We start from the raw sequence: 26,840 nt of genomic DNA, 5'->3' as shown, positions 1-26,840 counted from the left end.
GGCTATATGTGGTAATCTATTAAGGAGCTTTGATCAAGTGTGAAGGCACAAGCCTTTGACCTCAGCATTTATTTTAAAGCCAGGCTGGTCTACAGAGGAGTTCCAGCTGAGACTACATAGTAAGACCTTGTCTCAAGAATTAAAGTTTAAAATCAACCAACCAACCAACCAACCAACCAACCAACCAACCAACCAACCAACGAACAGAAAATGGAGCACTGATTGTTCATAGCTGGTCCCTTCTGGGGCAAGTGATAGCACCTAGAGGCGGAGCTATAATTTATAGAATTGACAAATGATTATGTTAAAACAATCCTAGGAGAAATCTAAGATTCAAAAACCAAAAATTATTCCACTGCTATAATATAACCCAAACAAAGAAGACATGGTTCACTCTTCAATTGTCAAGGCCAGGCTAAATGGAGAGATACATTAAAGGAAGAAACCCCAAACCAATTGTTGTTAGCATTCCACCACTGAAATCAAATGCATGATAAGGCCCCTTTATAAGAGAGGTCATTCATTGGCCATGTTTCTTTGGACCTAGTTGAGGTAGCCCATCACAGAAGGACCAGCTGCTGTGACAGAAGTGCCCCTTGAGGAGCAGAAGAGACAAAGTTGAGGTGACCAGAATCCCACAATCCCCTTAGAGGACATAAACCCAGTGATCTAAAGGACCCCATCTCCCTAAGGCTCCATCACTTCCCAGTAGTGCCAACCATGAGGACCAAGCTTTCAGCCCTCGGGGCTTTATAGGACACTCACAGAAACTATAAAATTACTTTCACAACATACACACAATTGATTGTTTTCTGAGATAGACAAGGAGACGCCATTTTAAATAGCAACTTCACACTGTTCATCCACATACTTTATCAGAGGGAAATGTCATAGTGGTTGATTCCAATGCATCATGTCACTGATGGAGCTCCCAAGGGAGGGAACTTTATGGACATACTGCCAAAGATAAGACTAACACCACAGGTTCTTGGTTTTCTTCACTCTGTTTAGGATCCCCTTCTGTGACACTTACATACATTGTACTTTGGATTTTCTGCTAGCGGTGGAGGATATGTTGACACAAAGCCAAACTTTCAGATGAAGCTTGAACAGCCATCTAGAAGTTTCGAAATAGCTTTATAGCTGACACTGTACAGAAACCCAATGACTGTCCACAGCCTTTTCTAAAGATACCAAATAAAGAAACTTTCCACATCCTAGGTGAAATTCCCACCATGCCTGGTTTCCTTATGATGAAAACTCAATGTTGAGAACTCAAGAAAGGCCAATGTATCACCATCAGCTGTCTCATTATTGCTTTGCAATGATACCATAGTTACTGTGGTCATGTTTTGATTGTGTATAAAGTATTTTCCTGTTGCTGTGATGAGACACCTGACAGAGGCGACTTAAGACAGATGAGTTGACTCTGGCTCAAAAGGTTACAGTCCAGTCAGTCACCGACAGTGAGGAAATGACAGAGACAGGATGCCCAAGGAGACAGCTGGTACCAATACCACCATAGTCAGTAGGCAGGAAAAGACAGAGGATGCTGCTCAGTTGTTTTCTCTCTTTATCCCTTCAAATGGTACCTCCCACATTCAGGGAGGGTATTTCTACCTCAGTGAACTCAATCTTTCTAGATACATCCAGAGATCCTCTTCCCCCTTGGTGATTCTAAATCCCACCAAGTTGACAGGGTTAACCATCAGAGATTGAGAAGGAGCACAAAGAAGACAGCTCTCAAGGATGTTTCTTGGCCCACATTCAAGACAAAGGAAGGCTAGAGGGTCAAAAAAAAAAACAAAAACCCCTCTCACAGTGTTATAAAAATTGTTTGACAGAGTGCTCGCTTTGGCAGCACATATACTAAAATTGGAATGATACAGAGAAGATTAGCATGGCCCCTGCGCAAGGATGACATGCAAATTCGTGAAGCGTTCCATATTTTTTGGATGCAAAAAATGTGGTATATCTACACAATGGAGTACTACTCAGCCATTAGAAACAATGAATTCATGAAATTCTTAGGCAAATGGATGGAGCTAGAGAACATCATACTAAGTGAGGTAACCCAGACTCAAAAGGTGAATCATGGTATGCACTCACTAATAAGTGGATATTAACCTAGAAAACTGGAATACCCAAAACATAATCCACACATCAAATGAGGTACAAGAAGAAAGGAGGAGTGGCCCCTAGTTCTGGAAAGACTCAGTGAAGCAGTATTCGGCAAAACCAGAACGGGGAAGTGGGAAGGGGTGGGTGGGAGGACAGGGGAAGAGAAGGGGGCTTACGGGACTTTCAGGGAGTGGGGGGGCTAGAAAAGGGGAAATCATTTGAAATGTAAATAAATTATATCGAATAAAAAAAATTAAAAAAAATTGTTTGACAGAAAGAGATACATATTCTTTGTCAAAAGCATTTTTAAAAAATCTGGGGTGTTTGAAACAGAAGCCCTGGATTCTCTTTAGAAACAAAAGGAAAACACTATTATAGAATACAATCCAATAAACTTTAAGTCATCTCTGGATTGTTTCCAAAGGTGGCAAAAATGGAACCCCAGACCCTCATCTTAAAAGAATCCCAAAAGGCAGCAGCCCTGCCCTTCCAGAGCCCCTTGCCATCTCGCCGAGTGGGTAGCGACTTGGGCTCCGCTCACTGGATCCCAGTTGAAGAGCCTGGAATGCCATGCCTTCATTCATAACACTGTCCCGTGGAATTATTTTTTCCGGATTCCTGGGGAAGTTAAAGTATTTGAGGAGAATATCAGGAACTGTTGTTTCAGCCTGTTTTGTGAGCAGATAATTGCTTTCCAACTCCATGACTTCAGGAAGTGATGTGTGCGGCATTGTTTCTGACGGGGGAGGCACTGCGTTTCAGCCAGACATACCAAGCACATTGAAACAAAACAAAGCCAGGAGCAAGGAGTAAGTCACCACACTGAACTCAGACTTCTGAGTCCACTTCGCAGATAAGACAGCCCCAGACGACCTGACCACATGCCAACCTCATTATTTTTAAAGGGTGTAAGCACAACTTGTTTTGGAAGTGAGAAATTTCCCTAAAATTACTAAATGTGGTCATCAAAACGTTTGGTAAATGAAGTGCTATCAAAATGGCTTCAGCAGAAACTTACTTGGAAGGCCAGACTTCTCCCTCGTTTGGGTCTGAATCAAAAGTCAGCCTGGGAACTAGAAGCAAAACACGTTTTGTCCTGAGAACTACCTTTGATCCTATGGAACATATTAGCTGATCTTCCTGAAGTGTGACATCATTTGTGGCACCAGCTGTGTGGGTGTGCCATCTAAGGATTTAGAAAACTCGTCTTTCTTTGGCTTTAATGTGTATTTTAAGACTGCAGAAAGCAGCCTAATCCAGCTAAGTGCTCTAAGGGGAACTGTTACAGACTTCAACTTAAGAAGCTTAAACTTCTTATGGCTGTAATCTATCAACCTTTCAATAGTTATTACAAAGTCATTCCCAAATGGATACCGGGAACCCGTGCTAGTGATGATAAAATTGTTATTGAGCAAACATAAATATCACGCCTAATTTGTCAGCTCCTTCTAAACGTATACATATTAACTCATCTAAACTTCAAGTTTATGATGTACTATGATGTATTATTATGTAGTGGATCTTTTGCCAACTCAAGTGTACAAATGAGGAAACTGCGGCCCAGAGAGGTCACATGACTTGTCAATGGTCACTCAACCAACAAACAACAGACCTTGGATTTGAGCTCCCACTCATGTCTTTCATGGTTCTCAGTTTTATTTATTATAACTCAGTTATAATACAACAGTCAAATATTATCTTAGCAAAGGCCATTAACTGTATGTTCTGTCAAGAAATGAAAAGTACTGATTTTTTTCCCACAGGAGACTAATTTTTAATAGAACCAGTACAGCTTTATTCTGACTCAACACACGGTTGCTGTGGGGAGGTTCTGTTTTCCCTCAAGCAGTAGGCTTAGTGTTATTTGGCAAATGATCCATCTGCTCCACTACTGAAGGGGTTGCTTTTAAGGATCTATGCCTAAAACTATCACTCAACAGTTTATCTTTCAAAGTTGTAATGCATTATCTTTCAATGCTTTTAAAAACCCATTACCAAATGCAGTCATGCTATTGAGAAATGGCTCAATTCTTTTGTATTACCCTTAAAAATAGCAGGTGAAAGGAATGCTGGGTTACAGCATAATCTACCCAGCCATTTACCCACTAATCTATTCACCTGACAAAGGACTCACCAATCCACCCACCTTGACACCCAGGTGTTCACCCATCCATCAATCCACCCAACCCTTATTTGCCATCAACCCACCCAACAAAGACCACATTTCAGGCATTGAGGATATAGAGTGGATCAGATGAACAAGCTGCTCATTACAGCTAATATTTTAGTGGTTGAAACATTAAATAAAAACGACCGGACTGGGGGGCCCGATAAGGCTCTCTAGGGAGGTAGCATTTGTAAAGAGAGCTAATGAAAGTGAGAGATGGACTTTTGATAGAACCCGCGGGAGAAGGATGGCAGGCAAGTTTTCCTAGTGCGGAAAAAAGAATGTTGGAGCATCAAGAAGGTCTGCATGGCTAAATGAAAATAAGCAAAGGGCGCAGGGTGAGATGAGACAGCCAGACTTCCTGCAGTGGGATAAGTCACTGGAGTGCTTTCAGAAAGCAAATGGTACCCATTGCACTGTTATGCAAAACAGGACAGAGGAGACAGGCAAAAATCAGGGAATCTGGTTAAGAGGTGACGTCCTGGGGTTGGGGGATGGGAGTTGGTTAAGTGGTTGTTATTAAGCCAGTGGGCAACTTAGCTAACTTGTGGGTTAGATGTGAAGGACAAGTGAAGACGCAAGCAAGATTCCCAGAATGCTGTTGGGAAACAGGATTGGGGAATGTTTTCTACCTGGCAGCATTACTGCAGAGTACAGTTACTGTGAAGTAGAGATCCCATCTGGATACATGTCTAACAAGCGAGCGTATCAAGTGCAGCTGCCTACTGTTAGCGCATGTGTGATGTGTGCTCCCGAGACTGCATCTGTCTTGACTAGGAATTGCTAGTTCCAGTCACATTTCAAACTATCTGCCCACAGGCTAGCAGAGTCTTCCATCAGTCACCCACCTGAGTCCACAGAGTGTCTCACCTTCCTGAGGCACTTTCAGAGTCTATTACATACTATCAAGATAAGCACAGATTATCAGAGTTGGAAATGATGCAAAGGGGGCTGCTTAAAGTCCGTGAGTAAATCTACACATGGAGCACAGCTCAAAAGGACTTCTAAATCTTTTGTGGAGTTATCCACCAGAGAAAACTGCCGGGACACAGATATAGCCAAGAGAAAGTCTTTATTAGCCGCCTGGTGACAACAGCGGATGCTCAGGATCCCAGTGTAGCACTGAGACTTTCTCGGGGTGAGCTTTGAAGCACAAAACCCATGTTCTGGGTTGACATGCTCCAGTCAACAGGGACAGTTAGCCAGAAGCAGGACTACAGAAGCTAAAACGCCAGGTTAGTGCATTTAGAGACTTTCCCAGACCCAAACGGACTTGGCTGGATCAGGCCTTTGTTGTAGTTTTGGCAGGTGGTGCTTTGCGCTGTCTCACAGCCCGAATGGCACTTCCATCTTGGGGTCAGTTGTGCAAAGGTCTAGTGGCCTTGCTACAACTCTACACTGGGTGCTTCCTGCTTCCGTGCTCCAGATCCTCATGAATTCCCGTGTTCCCTTCAGTGCAAACGGTTCCCTATCACAGTTCTCAAAGATAGTTCCTACACAGAGTTTGCTTATGTTCTCATGTGGTACATGCTTAATCCTGGTCATTGGAATGTTACGTATTTTTTGTTTTCTATTTTATTACGATGTGGACTCAAATCAACTGCAAAGTCCTTAACGACAGAATTCAGTTCTTCCCTAGCTTTCTTTTGGAACTTAATCCTGACACAGCTCTATGCTCCAGCGGTCACCGTGGGTCAAATACCACCCTGGCTTCCATATTCGAGAGGAATAAAACACTAACAGCTAGCTTTCTATAGCTCTCTATAGCACTCCTATTTTTTTATTCTACCATTTATAGTTTTATGTCTCTGAATGATGTGTTGGACTTCCTTAATTTGAAAGAAAGCACTACTAAGAGTTTCTCAGTATCTGTGTAGATCACTATGGATAACATTCTTAATTCAGTTTTGGTTATACAAACTGGAGCCTTGTAAAATGTGTACTTTGTTAACTTTAATATAAAGTTCAGAAAATTTACAGGTGTTTTTTAACCTTTACTTTTCTTTCCCTAACAAAACTCTGACATCGACTACATTAAAAAAAAAAGATATGAAGTACATTAGGGAAAAAATACAGTTTTGCAAATCACTCCTAACCAACCAGGTTACAGTTCCTACACTTTCTAACTTTATTCAGCTATGTGAATATGAATTTATTATGTCATACATTTTTGTCAATAGAAGAGGAAAACTCTTTTATTGCAGTGACACCTGCTGGCCTTAGTGTATAAGTTTTAGATTCTAAGTGGAAGATATTCTCTGGGGTGGAAATTGCTTAGCAGCTGAGCATGCTATATAAACCCATAATTCCAGGATTTGGAGGGCAGAGGCAAAGGATCAGACATTCCAAGCCATCCTTAGCTACGTAGCAAGTTTGAGGCCAGTTTGGGATACATTAGACCTTGCCCCCAAAAATCCTAAACATACAACACAACAACAATAGACATTCTGGGGGAGGAGAACGACATGGACATAAAGCCTCAACCTTACACAAAAACTACAGGCAACGAAGGCATGTTGTGATTGGAAGAAATAGTCAATTGGTTATATAATACCAAATAGTCAGCCTTGAAAACATACATATGAGTAACATTATACAGACTGAGAAGGCTGTATTTATATATTTAGGAATACACACACACACACACATGAATAATTTAAAAAGCATCATGAATTTGAAAGAGTAAAAAGAGATACATGGGTGGAATGAAATGGGAGGGAGAAATGATGTAATCTCTAAAAATATTACTTAAAAATGAAAAAAAACGTTTAAAACATCTAAGCATTGTTTTCTAATTTAATGATTTATTTGATGTACATTGAATTTTTAAAAAAAATTTATTATATCACAGAAGACACCATGTAAATAGCATGGAGGATTTCTAAAGTTTACAGTGATCTCACTGTAATGACATGAACCACTTTCTTTCGAAGCACATTCCTCTGAGCTGGAGAGATGGCTCCATAGGTAAGATCACCGGCTGCTCTTCCAGAGGACCCAGGTTCAATTCCCAGCACCCACATGGCGGCTCACAACTGTCTGTAACTCCAGTTCCAAGGGATCTGGCACCCTCACACAGATGTCCATGCAGGCAGACATCAGGGCGCAAATAAATAAATACAAATAAATAAACCTCAAAAAAAAAAAAAAAAAAAAAGAGCCTGCTTTGGCACTTCTGATGATGTCAAAAATTTTAAAATGTGAATTTTGTGATTTTTTTTTCTTTTTCTATTTTAAGGGAAAAAAGATTAAATCTTACCATTTGTAGAATATTTTCTCTTAGGAATGTAATGTTGGGAGCTGGGGCTATAGTTCAGCAGGAGACTACTTGCCTAGCAGTATGAGGCCCTCGATTAGATCCCTCGGGATCACAACAAAAACAAAAATGAAATTAATGTTAGCAATGTGGGCAAGTTCCTCGAATCTGATCCATGTGTCAGTCATGAGTCAGACCCACGTGGCACAAGCCAGAGCTCAGTCTAGAGAGCCTCACACACTGACTTCCTTTAGAGGGAGATTTCAGTTCTAGATGGCACATGCCCTGGTGGATGGCAACCAGTCATGCCTGATCTCACCGGATGCTTCGTTAGATTTATGAGGGAGAGGTGGCAGCAAGGAGTGATACAAAGTACACACCCCCTGTCTCTTATCCTTAATTGCTTTTTTTTTTTTACATCTTTTTTTATTTACTTGGTGCATATGCGCATGTGTGTGGGTTAGCACATGCTATAGAACACATGGGGAGCCGATCGGTGGTGGCGCACGCCTGTAATCCCAGCACTCTAGGAGGCAGAGGCAGGCAGATTTCTGAGTTCGAGGCCAGCCTGGTCTACAGAGTGAGTTCCAGGACAGCCAGGGCTATACCGAGAAACCCTGTCTCGAAAAAACCAAATCCAAAAAACCAAAAAAAAAAAAAAAAAAAAACAAAAAACAAAACAAAACAAAAAAAAAAACAAAAAGAACACATGGGGAGTTCAGAGGACAACCTGTGGAAGTTGGGGTCTCACCTTCCATCATGTGGGTCCTGGGGATTGATCTTAGGTGGTCAGGTGTGGTACCCAGCACCATCACCCACTAAGCCATCTTTCTAGCCCCACCCCCTTCCATTTTAAGATGGACAATATTGTTCCTGTTTACTGTAGAGGGACCATGGTGGCCATAGGAACCATGCATTCCAAGGAAGAATCCCTCACACTTTTGCATTCTTGTCAGTAAATGTGGTGCCGTCTGATCAAGGAATTGCCTGTGCTTGGTGATTTTGAATCATGTATGGGTCTTTAACAATAGCACTTAACCATCTCTTAGCCCTGGCTATACTCACAGTCAGACATGTTTTGATATATGTACAAACTCTGTAGAATGACCAAAAGCCTTACTAACATATTCATCACCTTAGATTATATCTTTAAAATATTAAAGATTAAGCATCTTTAATATTGTAAAATGTTCTAGAAAAAATTCACACACATTTCATGAAAGCTATATAATTATAAAATAAAAATTGGGATCTACCTATAAAAGAGATTTTTTATGTTATAATTTACAGATTTTTTTTTTAAAAAAGTGTTTTTTAAAAAAAGAGAGCACAAAATAGTCTATCTAACATAGTATTTGTTCTTCAACAAGGTAAGTTTCTTCTTTCAAGGAACAAGTGAGTACTTCCTGTGTATGAGGATGAGATTAAATTTCATATAAGGCACTGAAAAGTTATTGGAGCTATGCTACAAATTGTTGTGTTTTCTTACGTCAAGTTGGTTTTGACTATTTCATTGACTACCTGATCCTTGAGTTTCAGTGAGGACAGAACGTTAGTATATGGTGTACCTATGAAGTTTTCACCCCATGAAAAGTGACACATTTGAAACTGTAAGCGTTTTCCTCCTGGAATACAAGTGCACACATCAGAATGTTGCCGTCCTGTCGTTGGTCCAGCCCCAGAGAAGCCCTGCTCTTAGCATGAGCCCCAGAAAGGGGCTTTCCCACCCTTCATAGATAGACCTTGAGCCCATCAAGTCAATCGGCCATCAACATTTACAAGATGACTATAAAATAAAGGGTTGTTTAGCATTAGTTAAACGTTCTCTTGCCACAGCAGAATCAACCAAGAGGTTCACTGAGGAATCGTCTAGACCAGGTTTGCCTGAGTGTGTTTGTGGAGTCTTGTGGCCGGGCCCTGAATTACATGAGTAAAGAAATCAAGCAGACATACAAGAGGCTGCACTCCTGCCTCTGCTCTCGACTGCGGATATGATGTAATTAGATCCATGAGTCCGTGCTTTGACTTTCTCACAAACATGGGCTGTGGCCTGGAGCCCTGACCTGAAATGCTTTCTCCCCTATGTTGGTTTTCCAAGTGGTCCATCCCAGCAACAGAGGGAAGCTAGATCATACAGGATTGAGACCAAATGACTAGAAAATGCATATTAGGGATGATAGCTTCAGGGACTAAAGTTGGAATTTAGGTGATACAGTGCTTGCCTAGCAGGGATGAATCCCTGGGCTACCCAGTGTCATAAGCCAGGAGCACGGTGACACACACCTGCAGCACTGGTACTTGGGTGAAAACAAGAAGTCTGAGGCTATCTTCCCTTACAATGAGTTCCAGGCCAACCTGGGCTACATGAAACCCTGTCTTAAAACAAACCAAAGCAAAGCAAAACAAAACCAAGCCAAACCACCAAACCAACCAACCAGCCAAACAAACAAAAAGTTCATACATTCATACAATGTTTAAAGTGTTTTTCTGGCATACTTAGGCATAGATTTAAGCACTTTACTTTTATGTCTGTGATATTTTCACCAATCACAATAAAGCCCTAAAAATCGAAGGTATCTAGGATTTTTAGTATCTAAGTATTTAGGTAAGTTATGCAGGTTTTAAAAAACACATTACTTATTTTGTGTTCATGTGTGTATGTGTACAGGTGTCAGTGTGTGCGCGCGCGTGTGTGTGTGTGTGTGTGTGTGTGTGTGTGTGTGTGTGTGACACTCAGGGGAGTTTTAGGAGTTGGCCTGCTCTCTCCACCATAGGGTTCCTGGGGACTGAACACAGGTCAACCGCCTTGGCGCCCTGCTGCTGAGACATATCGCCGACCCATTATGGAGACTTAGAATAAGACCATTGTGCACATTTTGACTTTCGTTAGCTTATTAATAGTAAAAGAAAAATACAGTAGACATAGATACAATCAAATCAGCTCATGAATAAGAAGCAAAATAATAGAAAAATGCTTGGCAAGAATATCAAAAGAAACGAACATATTCTTTTTGTAGGAAATTTTCATGTGGTAAAATTGTTACACACTTCCTTAGCAATGTCCATACACAGAAATCTCTCTCTGGTTACAGAATACCCTCCCCCCAAATGCTACAAGAAATGATTTAAACTATATTCTTTATTCATAGCTGAATTTGTGGGAAATTAATGAAAATGACAGAAACCAAGTTGGGAGACAGCAGATTCTACAGGGTAACTCAGCTCTGGTATCGGAGCCACCCTAAATGTGTTCCCATGCATGTTGGTTAGAAGGGTCTTGGTTTCGAGCAGTCATGTCTCTGTGAGAACAATAAAAGGCACAGACAGTATCCGTCTCCTCTGGCTGCCACAGGGTTCAACCAAAGGAAACTATGCTTCTCAAGAGGTCCAAGCCTGCGTTACTGAAACGCATGTGATGAGGTCCCTCTTCCTGGCTATCAGATAGCCTGGCTCTCTTCTTGCAATATCCTCATGTGACCTTTCCCCCTGTGCTCATGGGGTTAGAAAAAACAAAAACAAGAACACATGCTCTGGTGTTTGTCTCTTCCTCTACTGATACAAACATTGGTCTTTCTTTTTTTCCTTCCTTTTTGCTACAAAATAATCTTTCCTGCCACGGCTGTGAAAGGCAGCTTCAGGGCACAGTGAGTCTTGGAGGCTCTATGCCTGGGGTCCTCAGGCACCAATCAGGCAATGAGAGGAAAGAGTTCTTGCTCATTTGTAGACTAGGTCAGGACTTACAACCTGGGATATACCCAGGGGTAAGGGGGTAATTTCATTACTGTCCCTCAAGGACCTCCCCTGCATAGGTAGCAAAGCTGTTGGGACCTGTATGGTACAGTCATGGGGTGGGGGAAAGTGAGGAAGGTGTTGGCCTGTGGACAGAGAGGGTGCCTTGCAAAGATGGGGGAGGGGCTTGGATAATCAGGGCAGGGATATTGTGTTGGCTAGTTTTCTGTCAGTTTGACACAGATACTCATTCTGAAAGAGGGGGAACCTGGATTGAGAAAGTGTCCACCCCACACTAGTCTACACACACGTCTGTAGGGCATTTTCTTGATTGCAGAGTTGATGTGGGAAGAGCCAGCTCACTGGGGATGGTAGCGGCTCTGGACAAGTGGACATGGATAGTGCGAGAGAGCAGGCCGAGCAAGTCATGAAGAGCAAGCCGATAAACAACATTTTCACGGTCTCTGCATCAGCTCTCGCATCCAGGACCACGCCCTTTTATTTCCTGCCCTGACTTCCCTCGGTGATGGAATGTGACCTGAGAATTGTAAAAGGAAATAAACGGTTTTCTCCCCAAGTTGCCTTTGGAGAATGTTTTATCACAGCAAGAGAAATCTAACTAAAACAGATATTCTTACCGCTCGGGAGGCCTGGGGGACTCCCAACTTTAACTACAGTATTGATGATTTGATTTGGGTAACTCTTTTTTTTTTTTTTTTAGATTTGGTTTTTTCAAGACAGAGTTTCTCTGTGTAGCCTTGGCTGTCCTGGAACTCACTCTGTAGACCAGGGTGGCCTCTAAGAAATCCGCCTGTCAGCTGGGCGGTGGTGGTGCACGCCTGTAATCCCAGCACTCTGGGAGGCAGAGGAAGGCAGATTTCTGAGTTCAAGGCCAGCCTGGTCTACAGAGTGAGTTCCAGGACAGCCAGGGCTATACAGAGAAACCCTGTCTCGAAAAAAACAAATCCAACAAAAAAGAAAAGAAATCCGCCTGCCTCTGCCTCCAGAGTGCTGGGATTACAGGCGTGTGCCACCACTGCCCAGCTGATTTGGGTAACTCTCGAAAAATAACTCTACTTTAGGTCTAAGAAATGTACGTGAGAGTATCCTGCTAGGTGACAGAGAGATCATGCAGGTCCTGGAACCAGGTGCAGGGGGTGGCTTGACCCTGAGTCCTCTGGGCCTGCCAAGGCTCTAAAGGCATTTTTAGCATGCTAGTCATCTGATAAGTACTCTGCTCTTGAGAAGGTCTAAGGGAGTCCTGTCCAGATGGGAACATGCCTCAGCAGTGGTACAGGACAGAGAAGGCAGCAGGGCAAGACCTGAGGAGCAGTCTGAGGTCAGTCATGCCCATGCTGAAGTAGACTGTATACAATATGCCAGTTCCCTGGGCACTGGTAAACAGGATGATGTCCAGGAAGATGGTGGCCAGCAAGTCCCTATGGTGACCAAATCCCAATGGTGATGATGGAGTCCTGCTGTAGCAAGACCCGCATCTCTCCAGATACGGTCACACTGGGATTATGGCCCCAGCTGCTGAGTTTCAGGGAGGACATGAGTTTGTAACAGGGACTGAGCTGGGGGACTGGCGGGACTGAGAACTCAGAAGGGTCTTTAGTAGATGTTAGGAAAACATCTAGACCTGTGCGCTCCTTCACTCCATATCCAAATATAAAGGAGAGTCCTAGGCGGCTGTCGCCACAGCACATGGGTGTAGGATAGAGATTCTCACCCCACACAAAGTGAGAGTGGCAGACTGGCCCGAGGGAGGAGTGGCCCTGAAATGGTCCAGGGCTTGCAGTGTTACAATGGAGAAATCAGCAGTGCCGGGAAAGAGGGACATGAGACTATCACCAATGAGGATAATCTTGAAAGTGACCCCAGGGAGGACACAGACATGGTTGTCACACCAGTCAGCTGTCATTTCACAAGGAAGACAGGAAGAAAGAAAGTAACCACCACCCTGCAGCTGCACCCTGGGTAGCTTCCCATGGGAATAAGACACAAGCTGTGGAGATGTCTGAGCAAACAGTGCTCAAAACTACCCCGGGAGTCAAGGATGGCACTAAAATTCTAGATCTGTACGTTGAGGGAGGAAATCAGACATTGTTCAAAAGCTCTCAGGATTAAGAGGGGGAAGATCAGCAAATTCAGCGATTGTCTACTAATGCCTGTTACATTTCCTAGTGAGCATGAGAGGTGAAAATTGAGTGTTCACCTTCAAAAATAGTGCAAAAGAAGTACATGGAAAAATCATAGGAACAGAAATACATGTGAAAAAGCAGGAAGGCAGGGACAAAGCACACAAAATAAAATAATGTAATCTGAGTTTGGTCCCCAGAGTCCATATGGCAGAAGAGAGAGCCGACTCCCACAAATTATCCTCTGATCTCCATACGTGTGGTAGTTTGTTCTCCCTTAATAAATAAGTGTCAAACAGCTCAAAATGATATAAGTAAATCCCAATATATTAGTAGTTTTAGAAGGTATAAATGGATTATACTGTCTAACTAAAAATAACCAGGGAAAACTCCCCTCAGTTATGAAACAATCGGGTTGGGGCTGAATGGACCTGTCATAAAGCCCCAAACACATAAAACAGAAATTATTAGTTTTGGGATAAAAGAGCAAGCCCGGTAGAAAAGGGAAGTCTAATACATTGCAGAATATGAAAGATCATGTAAAAGGAGGATTAGAAATCCTGTACAGGGGCTGGAGAGATGGCTCAGCGGGTAAGAACACTAACTGCTCTTCCGAAGGTCCTGAGTTCAAATCCCAGCAACCACATGGTGGCTCACAACCATCCGTAATAAAATCAGATGTCCTCTTCTAGTGTGTCTGAAGACAGCTACAGTGTACTTACATATAACAATAAATAAATAAATCTTAAAAAAAAAGAAATCCTGTACAGCACAGTACACTTCCACCCAGAAGTGCACAGAACAGCCTCACCCTAATGGATACCCAGCCACAGGTATACATTTTCCAAGCACCATGAAACAGGCGGGAAAACTGACTCTATCAACCCCTATAAACCTGGACAATCCGAGCTTCTATATTATCTGACTAGGCTTCACGTTCAGGGGAGTTCAATAATACAAACAGAATTCAAAATGCATGTAACTTAGGAAACAAAGAAGAAAACCTCACCTGTCAGGGAGAGATCAATTAAACACAGTCAATCAGGAAATACATTCAATGAACATTTCCTAGTGGTGTAAAATTTTAAGATATTGTTTTATCTGATCATTATAATCCTGTGAGTCTCATGTAACCCATAGGATCTCTGTTCAACACAGCACAAATGTAAACTATGTAACTGAATGTTTTTACATAAAAATATGTAACAAAAATGATTTGGGGGACTGGTGAGATGGCTCAGCTGTTAAGAGCACTGACTGCTCTTCTGAAGGTCCTGAGTTCAAATCCCAGCCATCACATGGTGGCTCACGACCATCCGTAGGATAGGAGCAACTATCAAAAGTTGTCCTCTGACGTCTACACATGTGCTGTGGCATGTATCTATCTGCCTTCAATACACACACCATACACACATACATATATGCCACCAACAATAAAAGTTTAAGAAGTAAAATAAAAAAAAAAATGATTTGGAAAGGAGGGAAGCCAGAGAAGTGTTTACCACTGAACACAACAACAGAAAGGCACACCAACTGACCTTAGTGGAAATTTAACAGTGCTACACAAAACTGAGAACATTAATATGTAGAGCTTAGAAACTTCTTCCTGGTCCTCACCCCTTAGAAAGGTGAATGTTGTGTATGACTTTAGGAGGTAATGTGCCTATTATTTGTGTGTGATGCACACAAACCACCCGAAGACTTTGCTGTGTTGTGTGCCGGTGACCGCAGCAGACACACCCACTGGCACACGGAATTCTAATTTGGTGACAGCAGCTATTAATGGAGCAGTGGTCACTAACGACATTCCAAGAAGTCCTGTGATACAAAGGGGATTTTCACTTGCAGTTCCCTCCCTTCCCTTTTCACGTGTGGGATATTTTTGGAAGTGTTCTTTTCCATCCGCTGAAAGAGAATTAAGAAAATTCCAGCATGCCTCTGTGTCGGCAAGCGCTCTTTCAGGCCAGGGAGCACAGGATGATTGATGAACCTGTCAGGCCTACAGGAGCAGACAGAGGAAGCTGGCAGAAGTCCAGTGCTACTGAAAGAAATCTCAGATACGTATTTCATCTCTTCTATTAGCTTTAATCACATTTCAACATGAGCCAAGACCGAAGCTTTCACAGTCAGCCACACATTTACACAGGCACGCAGTGTCAATTTTCTGCAGTGAGAACACCGAGATAGCACGGCAGTTAGGGATTTTCTGCCTTGCCCTTCTTTACTGAAGAACAGAAAATACTAGCAAGACCCATCCACACCTCAGATCCACTGGCTATGCATCTCCTCAGATGAGTACATGAACTTCTGTTTAGTTTACAGCAAATGACATTTGATGCTGTCCTTCCTTAGATTAAGTGCAGGCACGGAAAGATCACAGTGCTGGTGGACAGTGGTGTTCCATCCGGACACACCTGTGCAGAACAGATGCCAATACGACGAGGATTTCTCTCTGACACACATTACCCACTGTGTGGGCGAGCATTTCCGCCCACTCAGAGCCCATCTTAACATGGCCGGGGAGGGGCCTCTTGGCAGATCCTGTTGGCTACTCACTGAGCAGCTGAGACAAGCACAGATGCCCTTCCTCAGAGTGCTGGCCCAGAGCGAATCAGGCAGGAAAGCAAGGTACGTTCTATGGGCAAGATGTTGGTCCTTGGAGAGGAAAAGGCAAAATACGTTTTGGTTTTTCTCCTAAGCACAGCTTAGAAAATGAAAATATTAAGTGCCCACAGGCTACCAATCAGGTATGTCTTGTCACCAATGAGACACGTGGCACTGTGTTGCACTGCAGAGCAAGCTGTTCAAAGCCCACTCTGGCATCTCTGTCACAGGCTGCTGTGATGGGCCGCTGTCATAGCTGCCAGGTAACCCACAGTGCCAGCCATTTACCCTTGGAGGAATGAAGTGGACCCTTGACGAAATCTACACCCTCGGCCCTCTAAGCTAATCACCGAAAAGAGCAAATCTGTTTAGCAGTAGACGTGTCCCATGCTCCCTCCTCTTCTTCAGATGGTCAGTTAAGTGCATAAGCACTCGCCTTCCACTGGACATGAATCTGGCTCCTGTGGTGTCTCTCTTCAGACCTACAAGTGACCGCTGAGCTTGAAGGAGAGGCTACATGGTTGGAGGGAGGATCTGGGGACGAGAACGTGCTTCTCATTCTCCTGGCTCTCTTAGATCAAATCCTTAAAAGGTGGAGAACTTGGCCAGGTCCTTCTCCATCGCTGCGTACTGCTCTCGGAGCCTCTGCACGGCCCTTCTGTGCTCCTCATCCACCTCAGCTCTGCGCTGCGGCTGTCCTCTCAGGAACTCCTCCCACTGCAGCATACGGCGCTTCTCACTAGCTGCCAAGTGGTCATTAATCACCTGAGAAAAGAAAACACGGAGGCTACAGTACACAGGACATGTGACAGGCAGAATGACACAAGAGAACTTTATCCCCTGACCACTACTGCAACAACCAGCAGACAGTCACAGTGCAAACGACATGACCATGTCCATAGCCACTGAGAACACTATACATGAAGCCTGTAACCTCAACACTTGTGAGGCTGAGGCTGAGGAATCACTGTGAGTTCAAGACCGACCTGGGATACACAGTGACCTTGCCTCACAAGCAATAAATGTATGACATTAGAAACCTTTAAAACTTTCTTACTATAAGTGGACGTAGATATGTTTCTACAATTTCTAAAATGCTCGGTGTCTTTCTGGTCCTAGTGATCTGAACTGGACAGGGACGGAGCCTAGACTCACTGGGCAAGGGCTCGACCATCCGCCTCTAGGGAATCTAGTGCCATTACATGATAAAAACTCAAGTCATTTTCATGCTTTTGCTTTTCTCAAAGTTCTGATTAACTAACTATACATGGTTTTAATCAAGTCTAAAAATCTATACTGAAGTCACTGTATGAAGTTAAAATTACTGCCTTTCATTTTCTGAAGCATTATTATTATTGTTATTATTGTTACTGTTATTATTATTATTATTACATTAGAAAGAATCACAGGTTACCAGTTACTGGGGAATTGAGACATCTTCTGGTTCGGCCTAGTTTTTAAAGTGATATCCCCATCTTATGGCAAAAATTTAAGTTATTTTCAAGATGGTTTTTAACATTTCTACACCAACAGAGATTTGCTTTCTTCTGAGTACAAAAAATACAGATAAAATATTGTAGAAAGAAAATAAAAGATTTGGATCAGACTAAGTTCTATGAAACAAGCTGCCAGAACCTTTGACAAATGGACCGAACATGCAAAGCCCTTCGAAGTTCCTGTGTACCAACTCCAGGGAGACTAAGAGACTCCAACATAATGCAGGCGGTTATTGTTGCCTGTAGCTCCTTGTCCGAGGTCGAAGGTAAGTCTGAGTCGCTGAAGGCAGCAGATACTTCTGCTGCAGGACTTGGAAGATTTGAGCTGGATCTGACCTGAAAGCCTCTTTCCTCAGTGCACCAGTGGCCAGAGGAGGCAAGCACTTGACGTCTATGAACCACAATGACGGTCACTATGGAAGACATTTCTAAAGAGCAATAGTGGCTCCCCGGTCTCGGTGGTAACCAACTGCTTCTAACGTCTCCTTACACCCACGTAGAGTTCTCACTCCTGATCAAAGCAGCTCTCTTTGCAGCAAGTGAAAACTGTTACAGAGCACACCTGGTCAAAACGAAAAGAATAAGTGACCATGGGGTACTCAACCCCCATTAATCCATCCGCAGCACAACCTCTACACCTAAGACTCAGAACAGCCCAACGAGGAGGTGGAAAGATCACAAGAGCCAGATGATGTGTGCCTCCATGGAACTGAACAACATGGTCCTAAACAAGACCCAAACAAGAGTACCAATCAACATGCCACCATGGAAGGGAAAGATGCCATGGGGCCCCTCGCTAGACATGGAACTGTAGGCAACTGGTGACCGCTGAGAGCAGGAAAGGTAGACTTTCCCAGGGATGAGGCCTGAACCGGTTCCACACTCAGCAGTCAGCCCTGGAATCAGCAACACTAGTGGATCTAGCAGGTGGTATTCATTTATTTACATATACAGAGAAGAAGAAGAAGTCACGGACTTGAGAGGGAGTAGGGGGTGCACAAGGAGGGGTGGGAAGGAGGAAAAGAAAGATGGAGAGAAGGTTTATAGGACATATGGGGAGGGGGGATCCGGGAAAGGGGAAATCATTTGGAATGTAAACAAAGAATATAGAAAATAAAAATATTAAAAAAAAAAGAAAGGGGAAATAGTGTCATTATATTTTAACTTAGAATGGTTTTAAGAAGGTCAGCAAATAGACTGTGAACCCGAATGCCCGCACCAGCACTGGCTATGGTAAAGCTGTTTCTGGCAGTCTCTGTGTGTGGGGCCAGTGCTGTTGGTGCCTATGAAACGTACCCCAGAAGAAGTTGTTTGGCAGAGCCTACCCACTTCTAAAGGTCCGTCTTGTAACATTATACTATCCCATTTTATAGACAAATAAACCAAGGCTCAAGCACGTGCCTTTGCTTCTTTGTTGTCTCTCACCTAACAGTTAGGCTCCTGAGTCAAACTCAGGCCTGTTTAGCATGGAGACCCTTGCCTTTCCTACCCAGGGCTGAATAGCAGGTCTTTGGAAAGGCAGCTTTTCACAGGCTGCTAAACATTTCTTCTGCAAGGGGGGGGGGGGGGGGGAGAAAAGAAAAAAGAAAGAAAAAAAGAAAAAAGAAAAAAAGAGAAAAAAAAAAAGCCCTGGCTACAAGTTTTCTGCCAAGTTTTCCAACATTTTCAAGAACCAAGAGTTTTCAAGTGAGAATTAAAATGAGACTACAGATGTGGCTTTAGTTAAATGTTCCCTGAATCTATGCTGCACAGCGTACTGCGCTGTGAGCAGGTAGACAGCAGAAGGGTGTGGAGAGGCTACACAGAGTTCCAGCATCCAATGCATCTGAGAAGTGTTTAAGCAACCATTTTACCAACATGTTATTGCTTAAGTTGTTAGTCTTATAAGTTGGAATTCTCCAGAAACTGAACAAAACATGAAGAGTTTGTTAAATTACTTCTGAGAAAAATTTGAAAGCAAAGCAAAGCAAAGGAAAACAACACCCAAAGCCCTAACAGTCTAGAGGGCCCACACAGCAAGGAGAGCCGTGAGCTCTCCGTGGGAAGGGCGCCTTGTTCAGCTCATTCACTCACTCACTGTGCCGTGCGCCAGCCCTGTCTTCCTTCTAAGTGAGCAGAGGGAGCATTAGCACGCAGGCCCAGATGTCACTTTCTCCTTTCCCTCTGACTGGCTTAGCTGGCCTTTTGATGTGTTCCATAAGGCAGCTGCCTGGGCTGTCCTCTGTACCAGACAACACCCATATCGGTGTGCCTCAGCGGGGAGACAGACAGACAGACCTGGGAGGAGGCACAGGAGCCTCGCTTCAAATTTATGATCAGCCATCACTAGCTGCATGACACTGAGCAAGGTAAACGTTTCTTCAGCCTAAAGAACTGAAGAAAATCATGTTCATAAATAAAGTTTATGAAGACTGGAAGCAATGCCTGTCAAGCTCCTACGCAGTGCCTGAGGTACTTAATAAAAGGTAAATATTATTATACAAGTCACAGTAAGCTTCTCAAAGCACAGCATACCATTCCACTGTTTATCCCCTGCCAGTTAAGTGTTTCTTCATTCTAATAACACCGTTTTTTAGCGATAGGGTTTTGTAATAATGCAAACAACACAGGTATCTTAAGTAAAGTCACAGTTCAATTCATTCCACCGAACACATCCACTGGAAGCCATGTGGCTGTTAGAAAAGCTTCTTAGTAAAGCCAGTATCAAAGATCAGTATTTCTGTGTCTGTGTGTCCATGTGTGTCTGTGTGTGCGTGTGAAGCCAGTGTCCCTGGAGGCCAACAGCATCAGCTCCCTGGAGCTGGAGTCACAGGAGGGGAGCCGCGCTCTGTCAGGGACAGAAACTGAACACTGTCCCTATGCTGCAGCACTATGTGTCCTCATGTCAAGTTTATTCATTTATTTATATGTACATGTGTGCCTGTGCAAGTGTACGTCACGTGTGGAGGGTTCCCTTGGCGACAGAAAGGCCATGGATGCCTGGAAGGTGTAAGCTGCCTGAAGGGAGTGCTGGGACTTGAACTCCAGTCCTGTAGAAGAGCAGCAGGGGCCTGCTCACCAACCCAAAACAGGATGTTCTCCTAGATGATAACCCACCTTTCCAGGCCCAAGTATTTCGAATTTGTAGTTGCAGAATACTGTATACTAAAGATGCATGCATGTATGTATGTATGTATGTATGTATGCATGCATGCATGTATGTGCTTATCCAGGTAGCTTTTTGCTATCAGGAAAGTCACTCCTTGAACTCAAAGCCCAAGGGACCATTAAGTTGAAACTCTGACAACTCCCAACCCAATCCATGGCTTTCCTGCCAAGTCCCCGAAGTCTCTCAGCTTTAAATTAGTTTTATGCTCATGTACTGACAACACTGTAAGTGTATACACATGGAAATAAAACTGAGCTACCTGGAAAGGTCCACAATTGAAGCTTCACTGGGATTGTGACTTGTAAACTAGAAGAAAAAAAAGTGGCGCAGTCTGCCTACAAACATTGCCATTTTCAGAAGATCCTGGATGTAAGTGTCCAACATCACACACGTTCCAGCCTGTTGCCTGGTGTCTACGACAGCGCCAGAAGGAGAAAGGGCTCACTGATGGGACGGGAAGAAATGCCATCTGTAGACATTAGCCTGAAGTCTATAGTACTTCAAAAAAGACAAGGGTAGAGGATATGTGTTTCTAAAAACCACCACCAAAGGCAACAAAAGTCATAAAGTGCTATGCTTAAAGATAAAAACCTAAGGTTTGTAGGTATTATAAATATAATTATATATAACATTATATATTATATATAATAATTAATATATAATATATATAATTATATATATTATTTCTCAAAAAGTAGATATAGAATTACCATCTAATTTAGCAATTCTACTTTGGGATATTTGCCCAAAAGAATTAAAGGAGAGGGCATGAATAGGTATTTGTAAACCCATGTCAATGGCAGTATTATTTGGGACAGCTATAGGTAAAGTGATTCCTAAAGATACAGATTCTTAAAGTGTAGTATTGTGATTGTGTACATATATACAAACAAATGTAGTGCATGAATATGTGTGTATGTACATGATTACAATCAATATATATGACTGTGTACCTATAAAGCCTTTAAAGGGACAAAATTCTGTAGCATACTACCCTGTGAGCAGGCCTTGAAAACAAAATTTTGAAGAGATAAGCCATCTTGGGCTGGGAACTAGCTCAGTTGGTAGAGTGCTTGCCTGGCTTTAACCTCCAGCACCACCACAAACCAAAGCAACCACAAAAATGAACAAAAACTCAGGACTGGAGATACAGACCTGTGACTGATTCTCACACTCAGGACGTAGAGGCAGAAGGGTCAAGATGTTCAGGGTCTTTCTATGCTACACATGCTCAACTAGACAGTGAGTTCAAGGTTCAAGCACACTTACATGACACATCTGAAAGAGACTAATTCATACAGACAGTTGAATACTGGGTGCCAGGCATGGGGAGAGAAGATGAATTAGTGTTAACAAGTACTGAGTTTCATGACTCTAAACATTATTGGTTAATGGGCTACAATGTGCAGCCAAAGGCAATATGTATAACAAAGACATTCTATCTACAGTCAAATGAGCAAATTAAGTTACAACAGGGAAAGTGAGATCAACAGATTGGCGTTCTCTAGTGCCACATTAGAGACATTTAAGTAGAAAATGATCCTGAAACTAATCCACATCTAGAACCAAGTCTGTGAATGAAGCCTCTACACGCAGGAGAAACATATTTGCATGCATTAGTCTAAGCCAGTAGCTCTCTTCGCCTTGAGATGTTTGGCATGGGCACATAGGAAGGGAGAAATGTCAATGCCAAGGCCAGCCTATGGAGACCCCGTCACACATCCAGTCTACAGTGCCAGCAGCACCAAGGCTGAGGAACTCTACTGAGGGAAAATTCTGAATAGGCCAAAAATGAGGCTAGGGAGGCCTCTGGGAAGCCAATATGATGGGTAGTGTCTGCTATCCTAGCATCCAGGGGCTCAGGCCAGCCTGAGCAGTGCTGGCGAGATCCTGCATCAGGGAGATTCAGAGTGTCTGTTAGAAACACACATGATGTTAGCTTTACATGAGCTTTACACAGGCATAAGGAAAATGACTTTAGGAAAAAGTGTCAGTATAAAAACTATTAAAATTATTTTACACAGAGCAATATGTACTCATCTCCTCTGCACTTTCTCGTTCTATCAAGAAACAATGGTTATATTCAAACTCTATCAGCAAGGCTCCACATGATGTCACTGCTCTCATGACACCATTGTAAAAGAAGCTAGCTGGAGTCAGTAAGGATCTGTGGTCAGAAGAAACAGAAGCCCTCACAGTCAATCCCTTGTCACTGGGGTGTCTGGACAGGGCTGCCAGTGTGGATGTGTGCACTATGGAGCCTTGTCTGTATTCTGACTACTGTCCATGCCGCCTCATCTTTTCATGACCTGTGTTTAGAGGAAGTGGACTTCACACGCCAACTGTATTCTCAGGCCACTGTTCTCTTAGCCAAGAACACAAGTCTGTGTTAGGGTAGTTCTTCAGACATGCTGGACAACTGCACAATGGGCATATGTTGTTCTTTTGAATGTTCTTTTAGATATCAATTGTGGGAAATGTGATTTGGACGAATGATGCTTATCAATTTACTTCCCACAGAATTCCACAAATTTTCTTAACATAAAAGAATTACTGATTAATGGTAACAGCCTATTTTATTCCATTACTACTTCTATCTTTCTTTGTTAGGAGAGCCTTTCAAATATACAAAATGTGGCCAACAGGATAACCCGAGGCAACAACTAATAGTAGGCAGGAAAGTGCAATCTGGGGTCGTTTTTCATCTGTACAGATTTGCTGTACAAGGAACTACTGCACCTTTATAACAAATGTGTGTGTATGTGTGCGCACATGTGTGCATGGGTGTGTATGTGTGTGATGTATATGTGTATGGTGTGTGTGTGTATCTACTAAAACCTCAGCCTTGTCAAACTTTGAGGAGGAGGTAGGGTGGCAGTAAACTCAAACAATTTTCAGGCCCTGTAGTCATACACTCAGTGAATGCTCTGATGATTAAGTAAGTATAACACTGAAAGAATTTAGGCCTTAGACTAAAGGTTTATCCCAAGTAAGCATGTAAGGAATTTTCATGAACTGCTGGTCTATGAAAATGCACATCTTTCATAACTTCAAGACTGTTAATTTATTAAACTGTCTGAGGGGAAAACTCAAGCGCGTCCCTTATAGATGCAAGGCCCTCTGACTGTGCTAGTGCTTGGTGCAAGAGCACTGCAGTGCATTCCAACACTCCTCAGCAAAGCCAGGCATGGTGCCAAAGCCTCTATCACAGAACTTGGGATCAAGAAGCAGGAAGGTCAGGAGTTCATGGCTAGCCTTTGCTAGAGAGAAAGGATGAGGTTAGCTTATGTCCTATCAGATTATGTCTCAAAATCAAAAACAAGTACAAGTGTGCAGCCAACATTCTCCCAGATACTCTATTCCCACAAACAGAAGCACACTTGTCCCCAGTAACAAAGTGTGCAGCTCGGGCCTCAGGCTCCTCCACACTCACCCTGAGCTGACACTGGACAGCCAAGCCGGCGCTCATGCTCACTGCCCCCCTCTCCTTTGTCTTTGTTTTTGCCATTCTCACCCTCCCACAGCCGCCCTCCATATACCAGCACCTGAACCCTGCTTGCCAAGGGGCGCCGGGCATGGATGGCCACAGCTTCCTAATCGTCCCTTTCGCTGAGATCGCACAAGGGTCCTGTAACTTGACCACAGTGCACACTTCTCCCTATCTTCTATTACTATTTGTGGTTTAAGAGTCCTGGAGTTTAGCTCCCCAGGTTTAGAAACCGCCTTAACCTTAACAAACAAGAAAGCGCTCCCCCTGGTGGCTTCTGATAAAGCACAAGATTAACCGGGACATGCTGGCCCGCCTGCCAGTCCATTCCAGTCCCTGCCTGCAGTTCCTCAGTGCTCTGCTGCTATTCCACTGGACACAGGCCTCCCAACCACAACTCTCTGTCTCGCTGTGTCCTCTGTGCTCAGCAAAGCCCCGCTTCCAGAGCTGGGTCCCGGAACCCTGGGACAGCCTCCCCAGAGCTGGGCCCCGGAACCCTGGGGTAGCCTCCCCGGAGCTGGGCCAGGAACCCTGGGACAGTCTCCCCAGAGCTAGGCCCTGGAACCCTGGGGTAGCCTCCCCAGAGCTGGGCCCCCGGAACCTTGCGGTAGCTTCCCCAGAGTTGGGCCCCGGAACCCTGGGGTAGCCTCCCCATCTGGCTTAAACACCAGGTCCTTTCAGTAAGGTTTACACCATCAAATTATTGAGCTTCACAACTCTATGGACACCCAGAGTTGGATAAAGAATGTGAGATCACAACTCTGGGAGGATTCTGGCAGGCCTCAGTTAATGAGAATACACAAGAGAAAGGGGCATTGCTTTCAGAGGGACTAGAGATTTCAACATCTGTATTAGTAAATGTGATGTTTTTATTAATTTAGAGCAATGAATAAATTACTGAAACACTAGGAAATTTCCAGGTGAAAATACCAAATTATCTCATTAGCTTACATTTTACCCTTCTTTTCCATATTTGAGTTTTGATACAATTCAAATTAAGCTGGGTATTGTCTAGCTAAGGCTTCACACCCGCCTGTGATTGTCCACTGAGCACTCGCCACCACTTAAAAGGGACACACATAATGCCACACTGAATACGGCTTCAGGCTTATAGGCAAGGTTTATGGTTTTTTTTCTTTCCTCTGTGAGACAAAGAACACTTTCAGAAAAAATATGGAAATGTTGAAAAGTCTATATTTGAATTATTAAACATGACTGGGGGCTGGAAAATGGCTCAGTTGGTGAAGTATTTACATTCAGATCCTGGAGTGCAGCAGATAGCTGTAACTACTGTGCTAGGGGAAGGATGTCAGAAACAGGTGGATCGGGCTGGAGAGATGGATCAGCGGTTAAGAACACTGACTCCTCTTCCAGAGGTCCTGAGTTCAAATCCCAGCAACCACATGGTGGCTCACAACCATCAGTAATGAGATCTGACACCCTCTTCTAGTGTGTCTGAAGACAGCGACAGGGTACTTCATTGATGGGCGGTGGTGGTGCACGCCTGTAATCCCAGCACTTTGGGAGGCAGAGGCAGACGGATTTCTAAGTTCGAGGCCAGCCTGGTCTACAGAGTGAGTTCCAGGACAGCCAGGGCTATATAGAGAAACCCTGTCTCGAAAAAACCAAATCAAAAAAACCAAAAAAAACAAACAAAAAACCAAAAATAAATAAATAAATAAATAAATAAATAAATAAATAAATAAATAAATAAATAAAAGGAAACAGGTGGATCCCTGCAGCTCATTGTTCAGCAATGCACCAAATCTGTGAGCCCTGGGACAACGAGGCCCTGTCTCCAAAAGTGAGGTAGAGGGAGTTGAGGCGGACACCTGATGTCCAGCTCTGGCCCCAAGAAGTACACATGGCCACAGGCACACTGTATATCACACACACACAATTCAAAAATATCACAGGCACACTACATATCCCAACACACACACAAACATCCAAAAAGATGACAGTGCCATTGTGTTTTCAACACATCTTAATGTGTTAGCCATCTGTACTTTTGTTTAATTTCTGTATATTTGTAATGTGTTTTCAGTGTTTTGCCTGCATGGATGTTTGTGTATCATGTGCATGCATCAGATCCCTGGGACAGCTGTGAGCTGGGAACTGAACCTGAGGCAGCTGCAAGAGCAGTGCTCTTAGCTGCTGCGCCATCTCTCCAGCCCCACCTTTCAGTCTTTTAGCCACTGGATCATAGGGAATGAATTCAGAAACGCTGGATTAGAAGCAACTGCTGATGCTGTAATAACAGGTCTGAGAAGTCTGTGCCCCTTCTCGTCCATTTTTACCTTTTTCCGTTCCTGTTCTCTCTGCTGGAGTCTGCAGATGGACTCATTAGCTGCTTGCACTGAAATAAAACAGACAGTGGGATTTCAATAGCAGCCTCTGGTCAGGAAGATACCTATCTGAGTTCTTTAGCTCTCAACAGTGTATTAAAACTAGATATTAGTTGCCAGTTGGAGGAATGACCAAGAGGAAAAGGACATTTTGTCAACACATTCAGGATGCATAGCTGGAAAAACCACCATTTTTGAGCTCTGAGGTGTAACCCAAAGAGCACAGAAATACTAAGCCCACTGATGTGTTGTCAACAACCACTTCAGTCAATGTTCTGTAAAAAGGGAGCGCAGCGGATGCTCCCAGTGGCCTTCAGAGGTATGAGGCCCATGGCCTGAGAGC

At 43.4% G+C, this 26,840-nt stretch overlaps 1 protein-coding gene and 1 non-coding gene across 2 annotated transcripts in view; one reads left to right on the top strand and one right to left on the bottom strand.

The window, feature by feature from the left end:
- The first annotated feature begins 1,845 nt into the window (after nt 1-1,845).
- Nucleotides 1,846-1,952, top strand: LOC127665325 (U6 spliceosomal RNA). Its single transcript, XR_007973371.1, has one exon. It is a non-coding gene; the product is annotated as a U6 spliceosomal RNA (small nuclear RNA).
- A 13,526-nt stretch (nt 1,953-15,478) lies between these two features.
- The window catches only part of Bloc1s5 (biogenesis of lysosomal organelles complex 1 subunit 5), a 42,319-nt gene continuing 30,957 nt past the window's right edge, over nt 15,479-26,840 (bottom strand). The window contains exons 4-5 of the mRNA XM_052157703.1: nt 26,450-26,508; nt 15,479-16,783 (exon numbers count right to left, since the gene is read on the bottom strand). Of these exons, the coding sequence (XP_052013663.1) occupies nt 16,604-16,783; nt 26,450-26,508 (239 nt within the window). The 3' untranslated portion in view covers nt 15,479-16,603. The remainder of the gene's footprint in view (nt 16,784-26,449; nt 26,509-26,840) is intronic.

This window comes from Apodemus sylvaticus, chromosome 14, assembly GCF_947179515.1.
Source record: "Apodemus sylvaticus chromosome 14, mApoSyl1.1, whole genome shotgun sequence".
Taxonomy (NCBI): Eukaryota; Metazoa; Chordata; class Mammalia; order Rodentia; family Muridae; genus Apodemus; species Apodemus sylvaticus.
The sequence above is the reverse complement of the archived record's forward strand: the minus strand, read 5'-3'. Positions and strand labels throughout refer to the sequence as shown.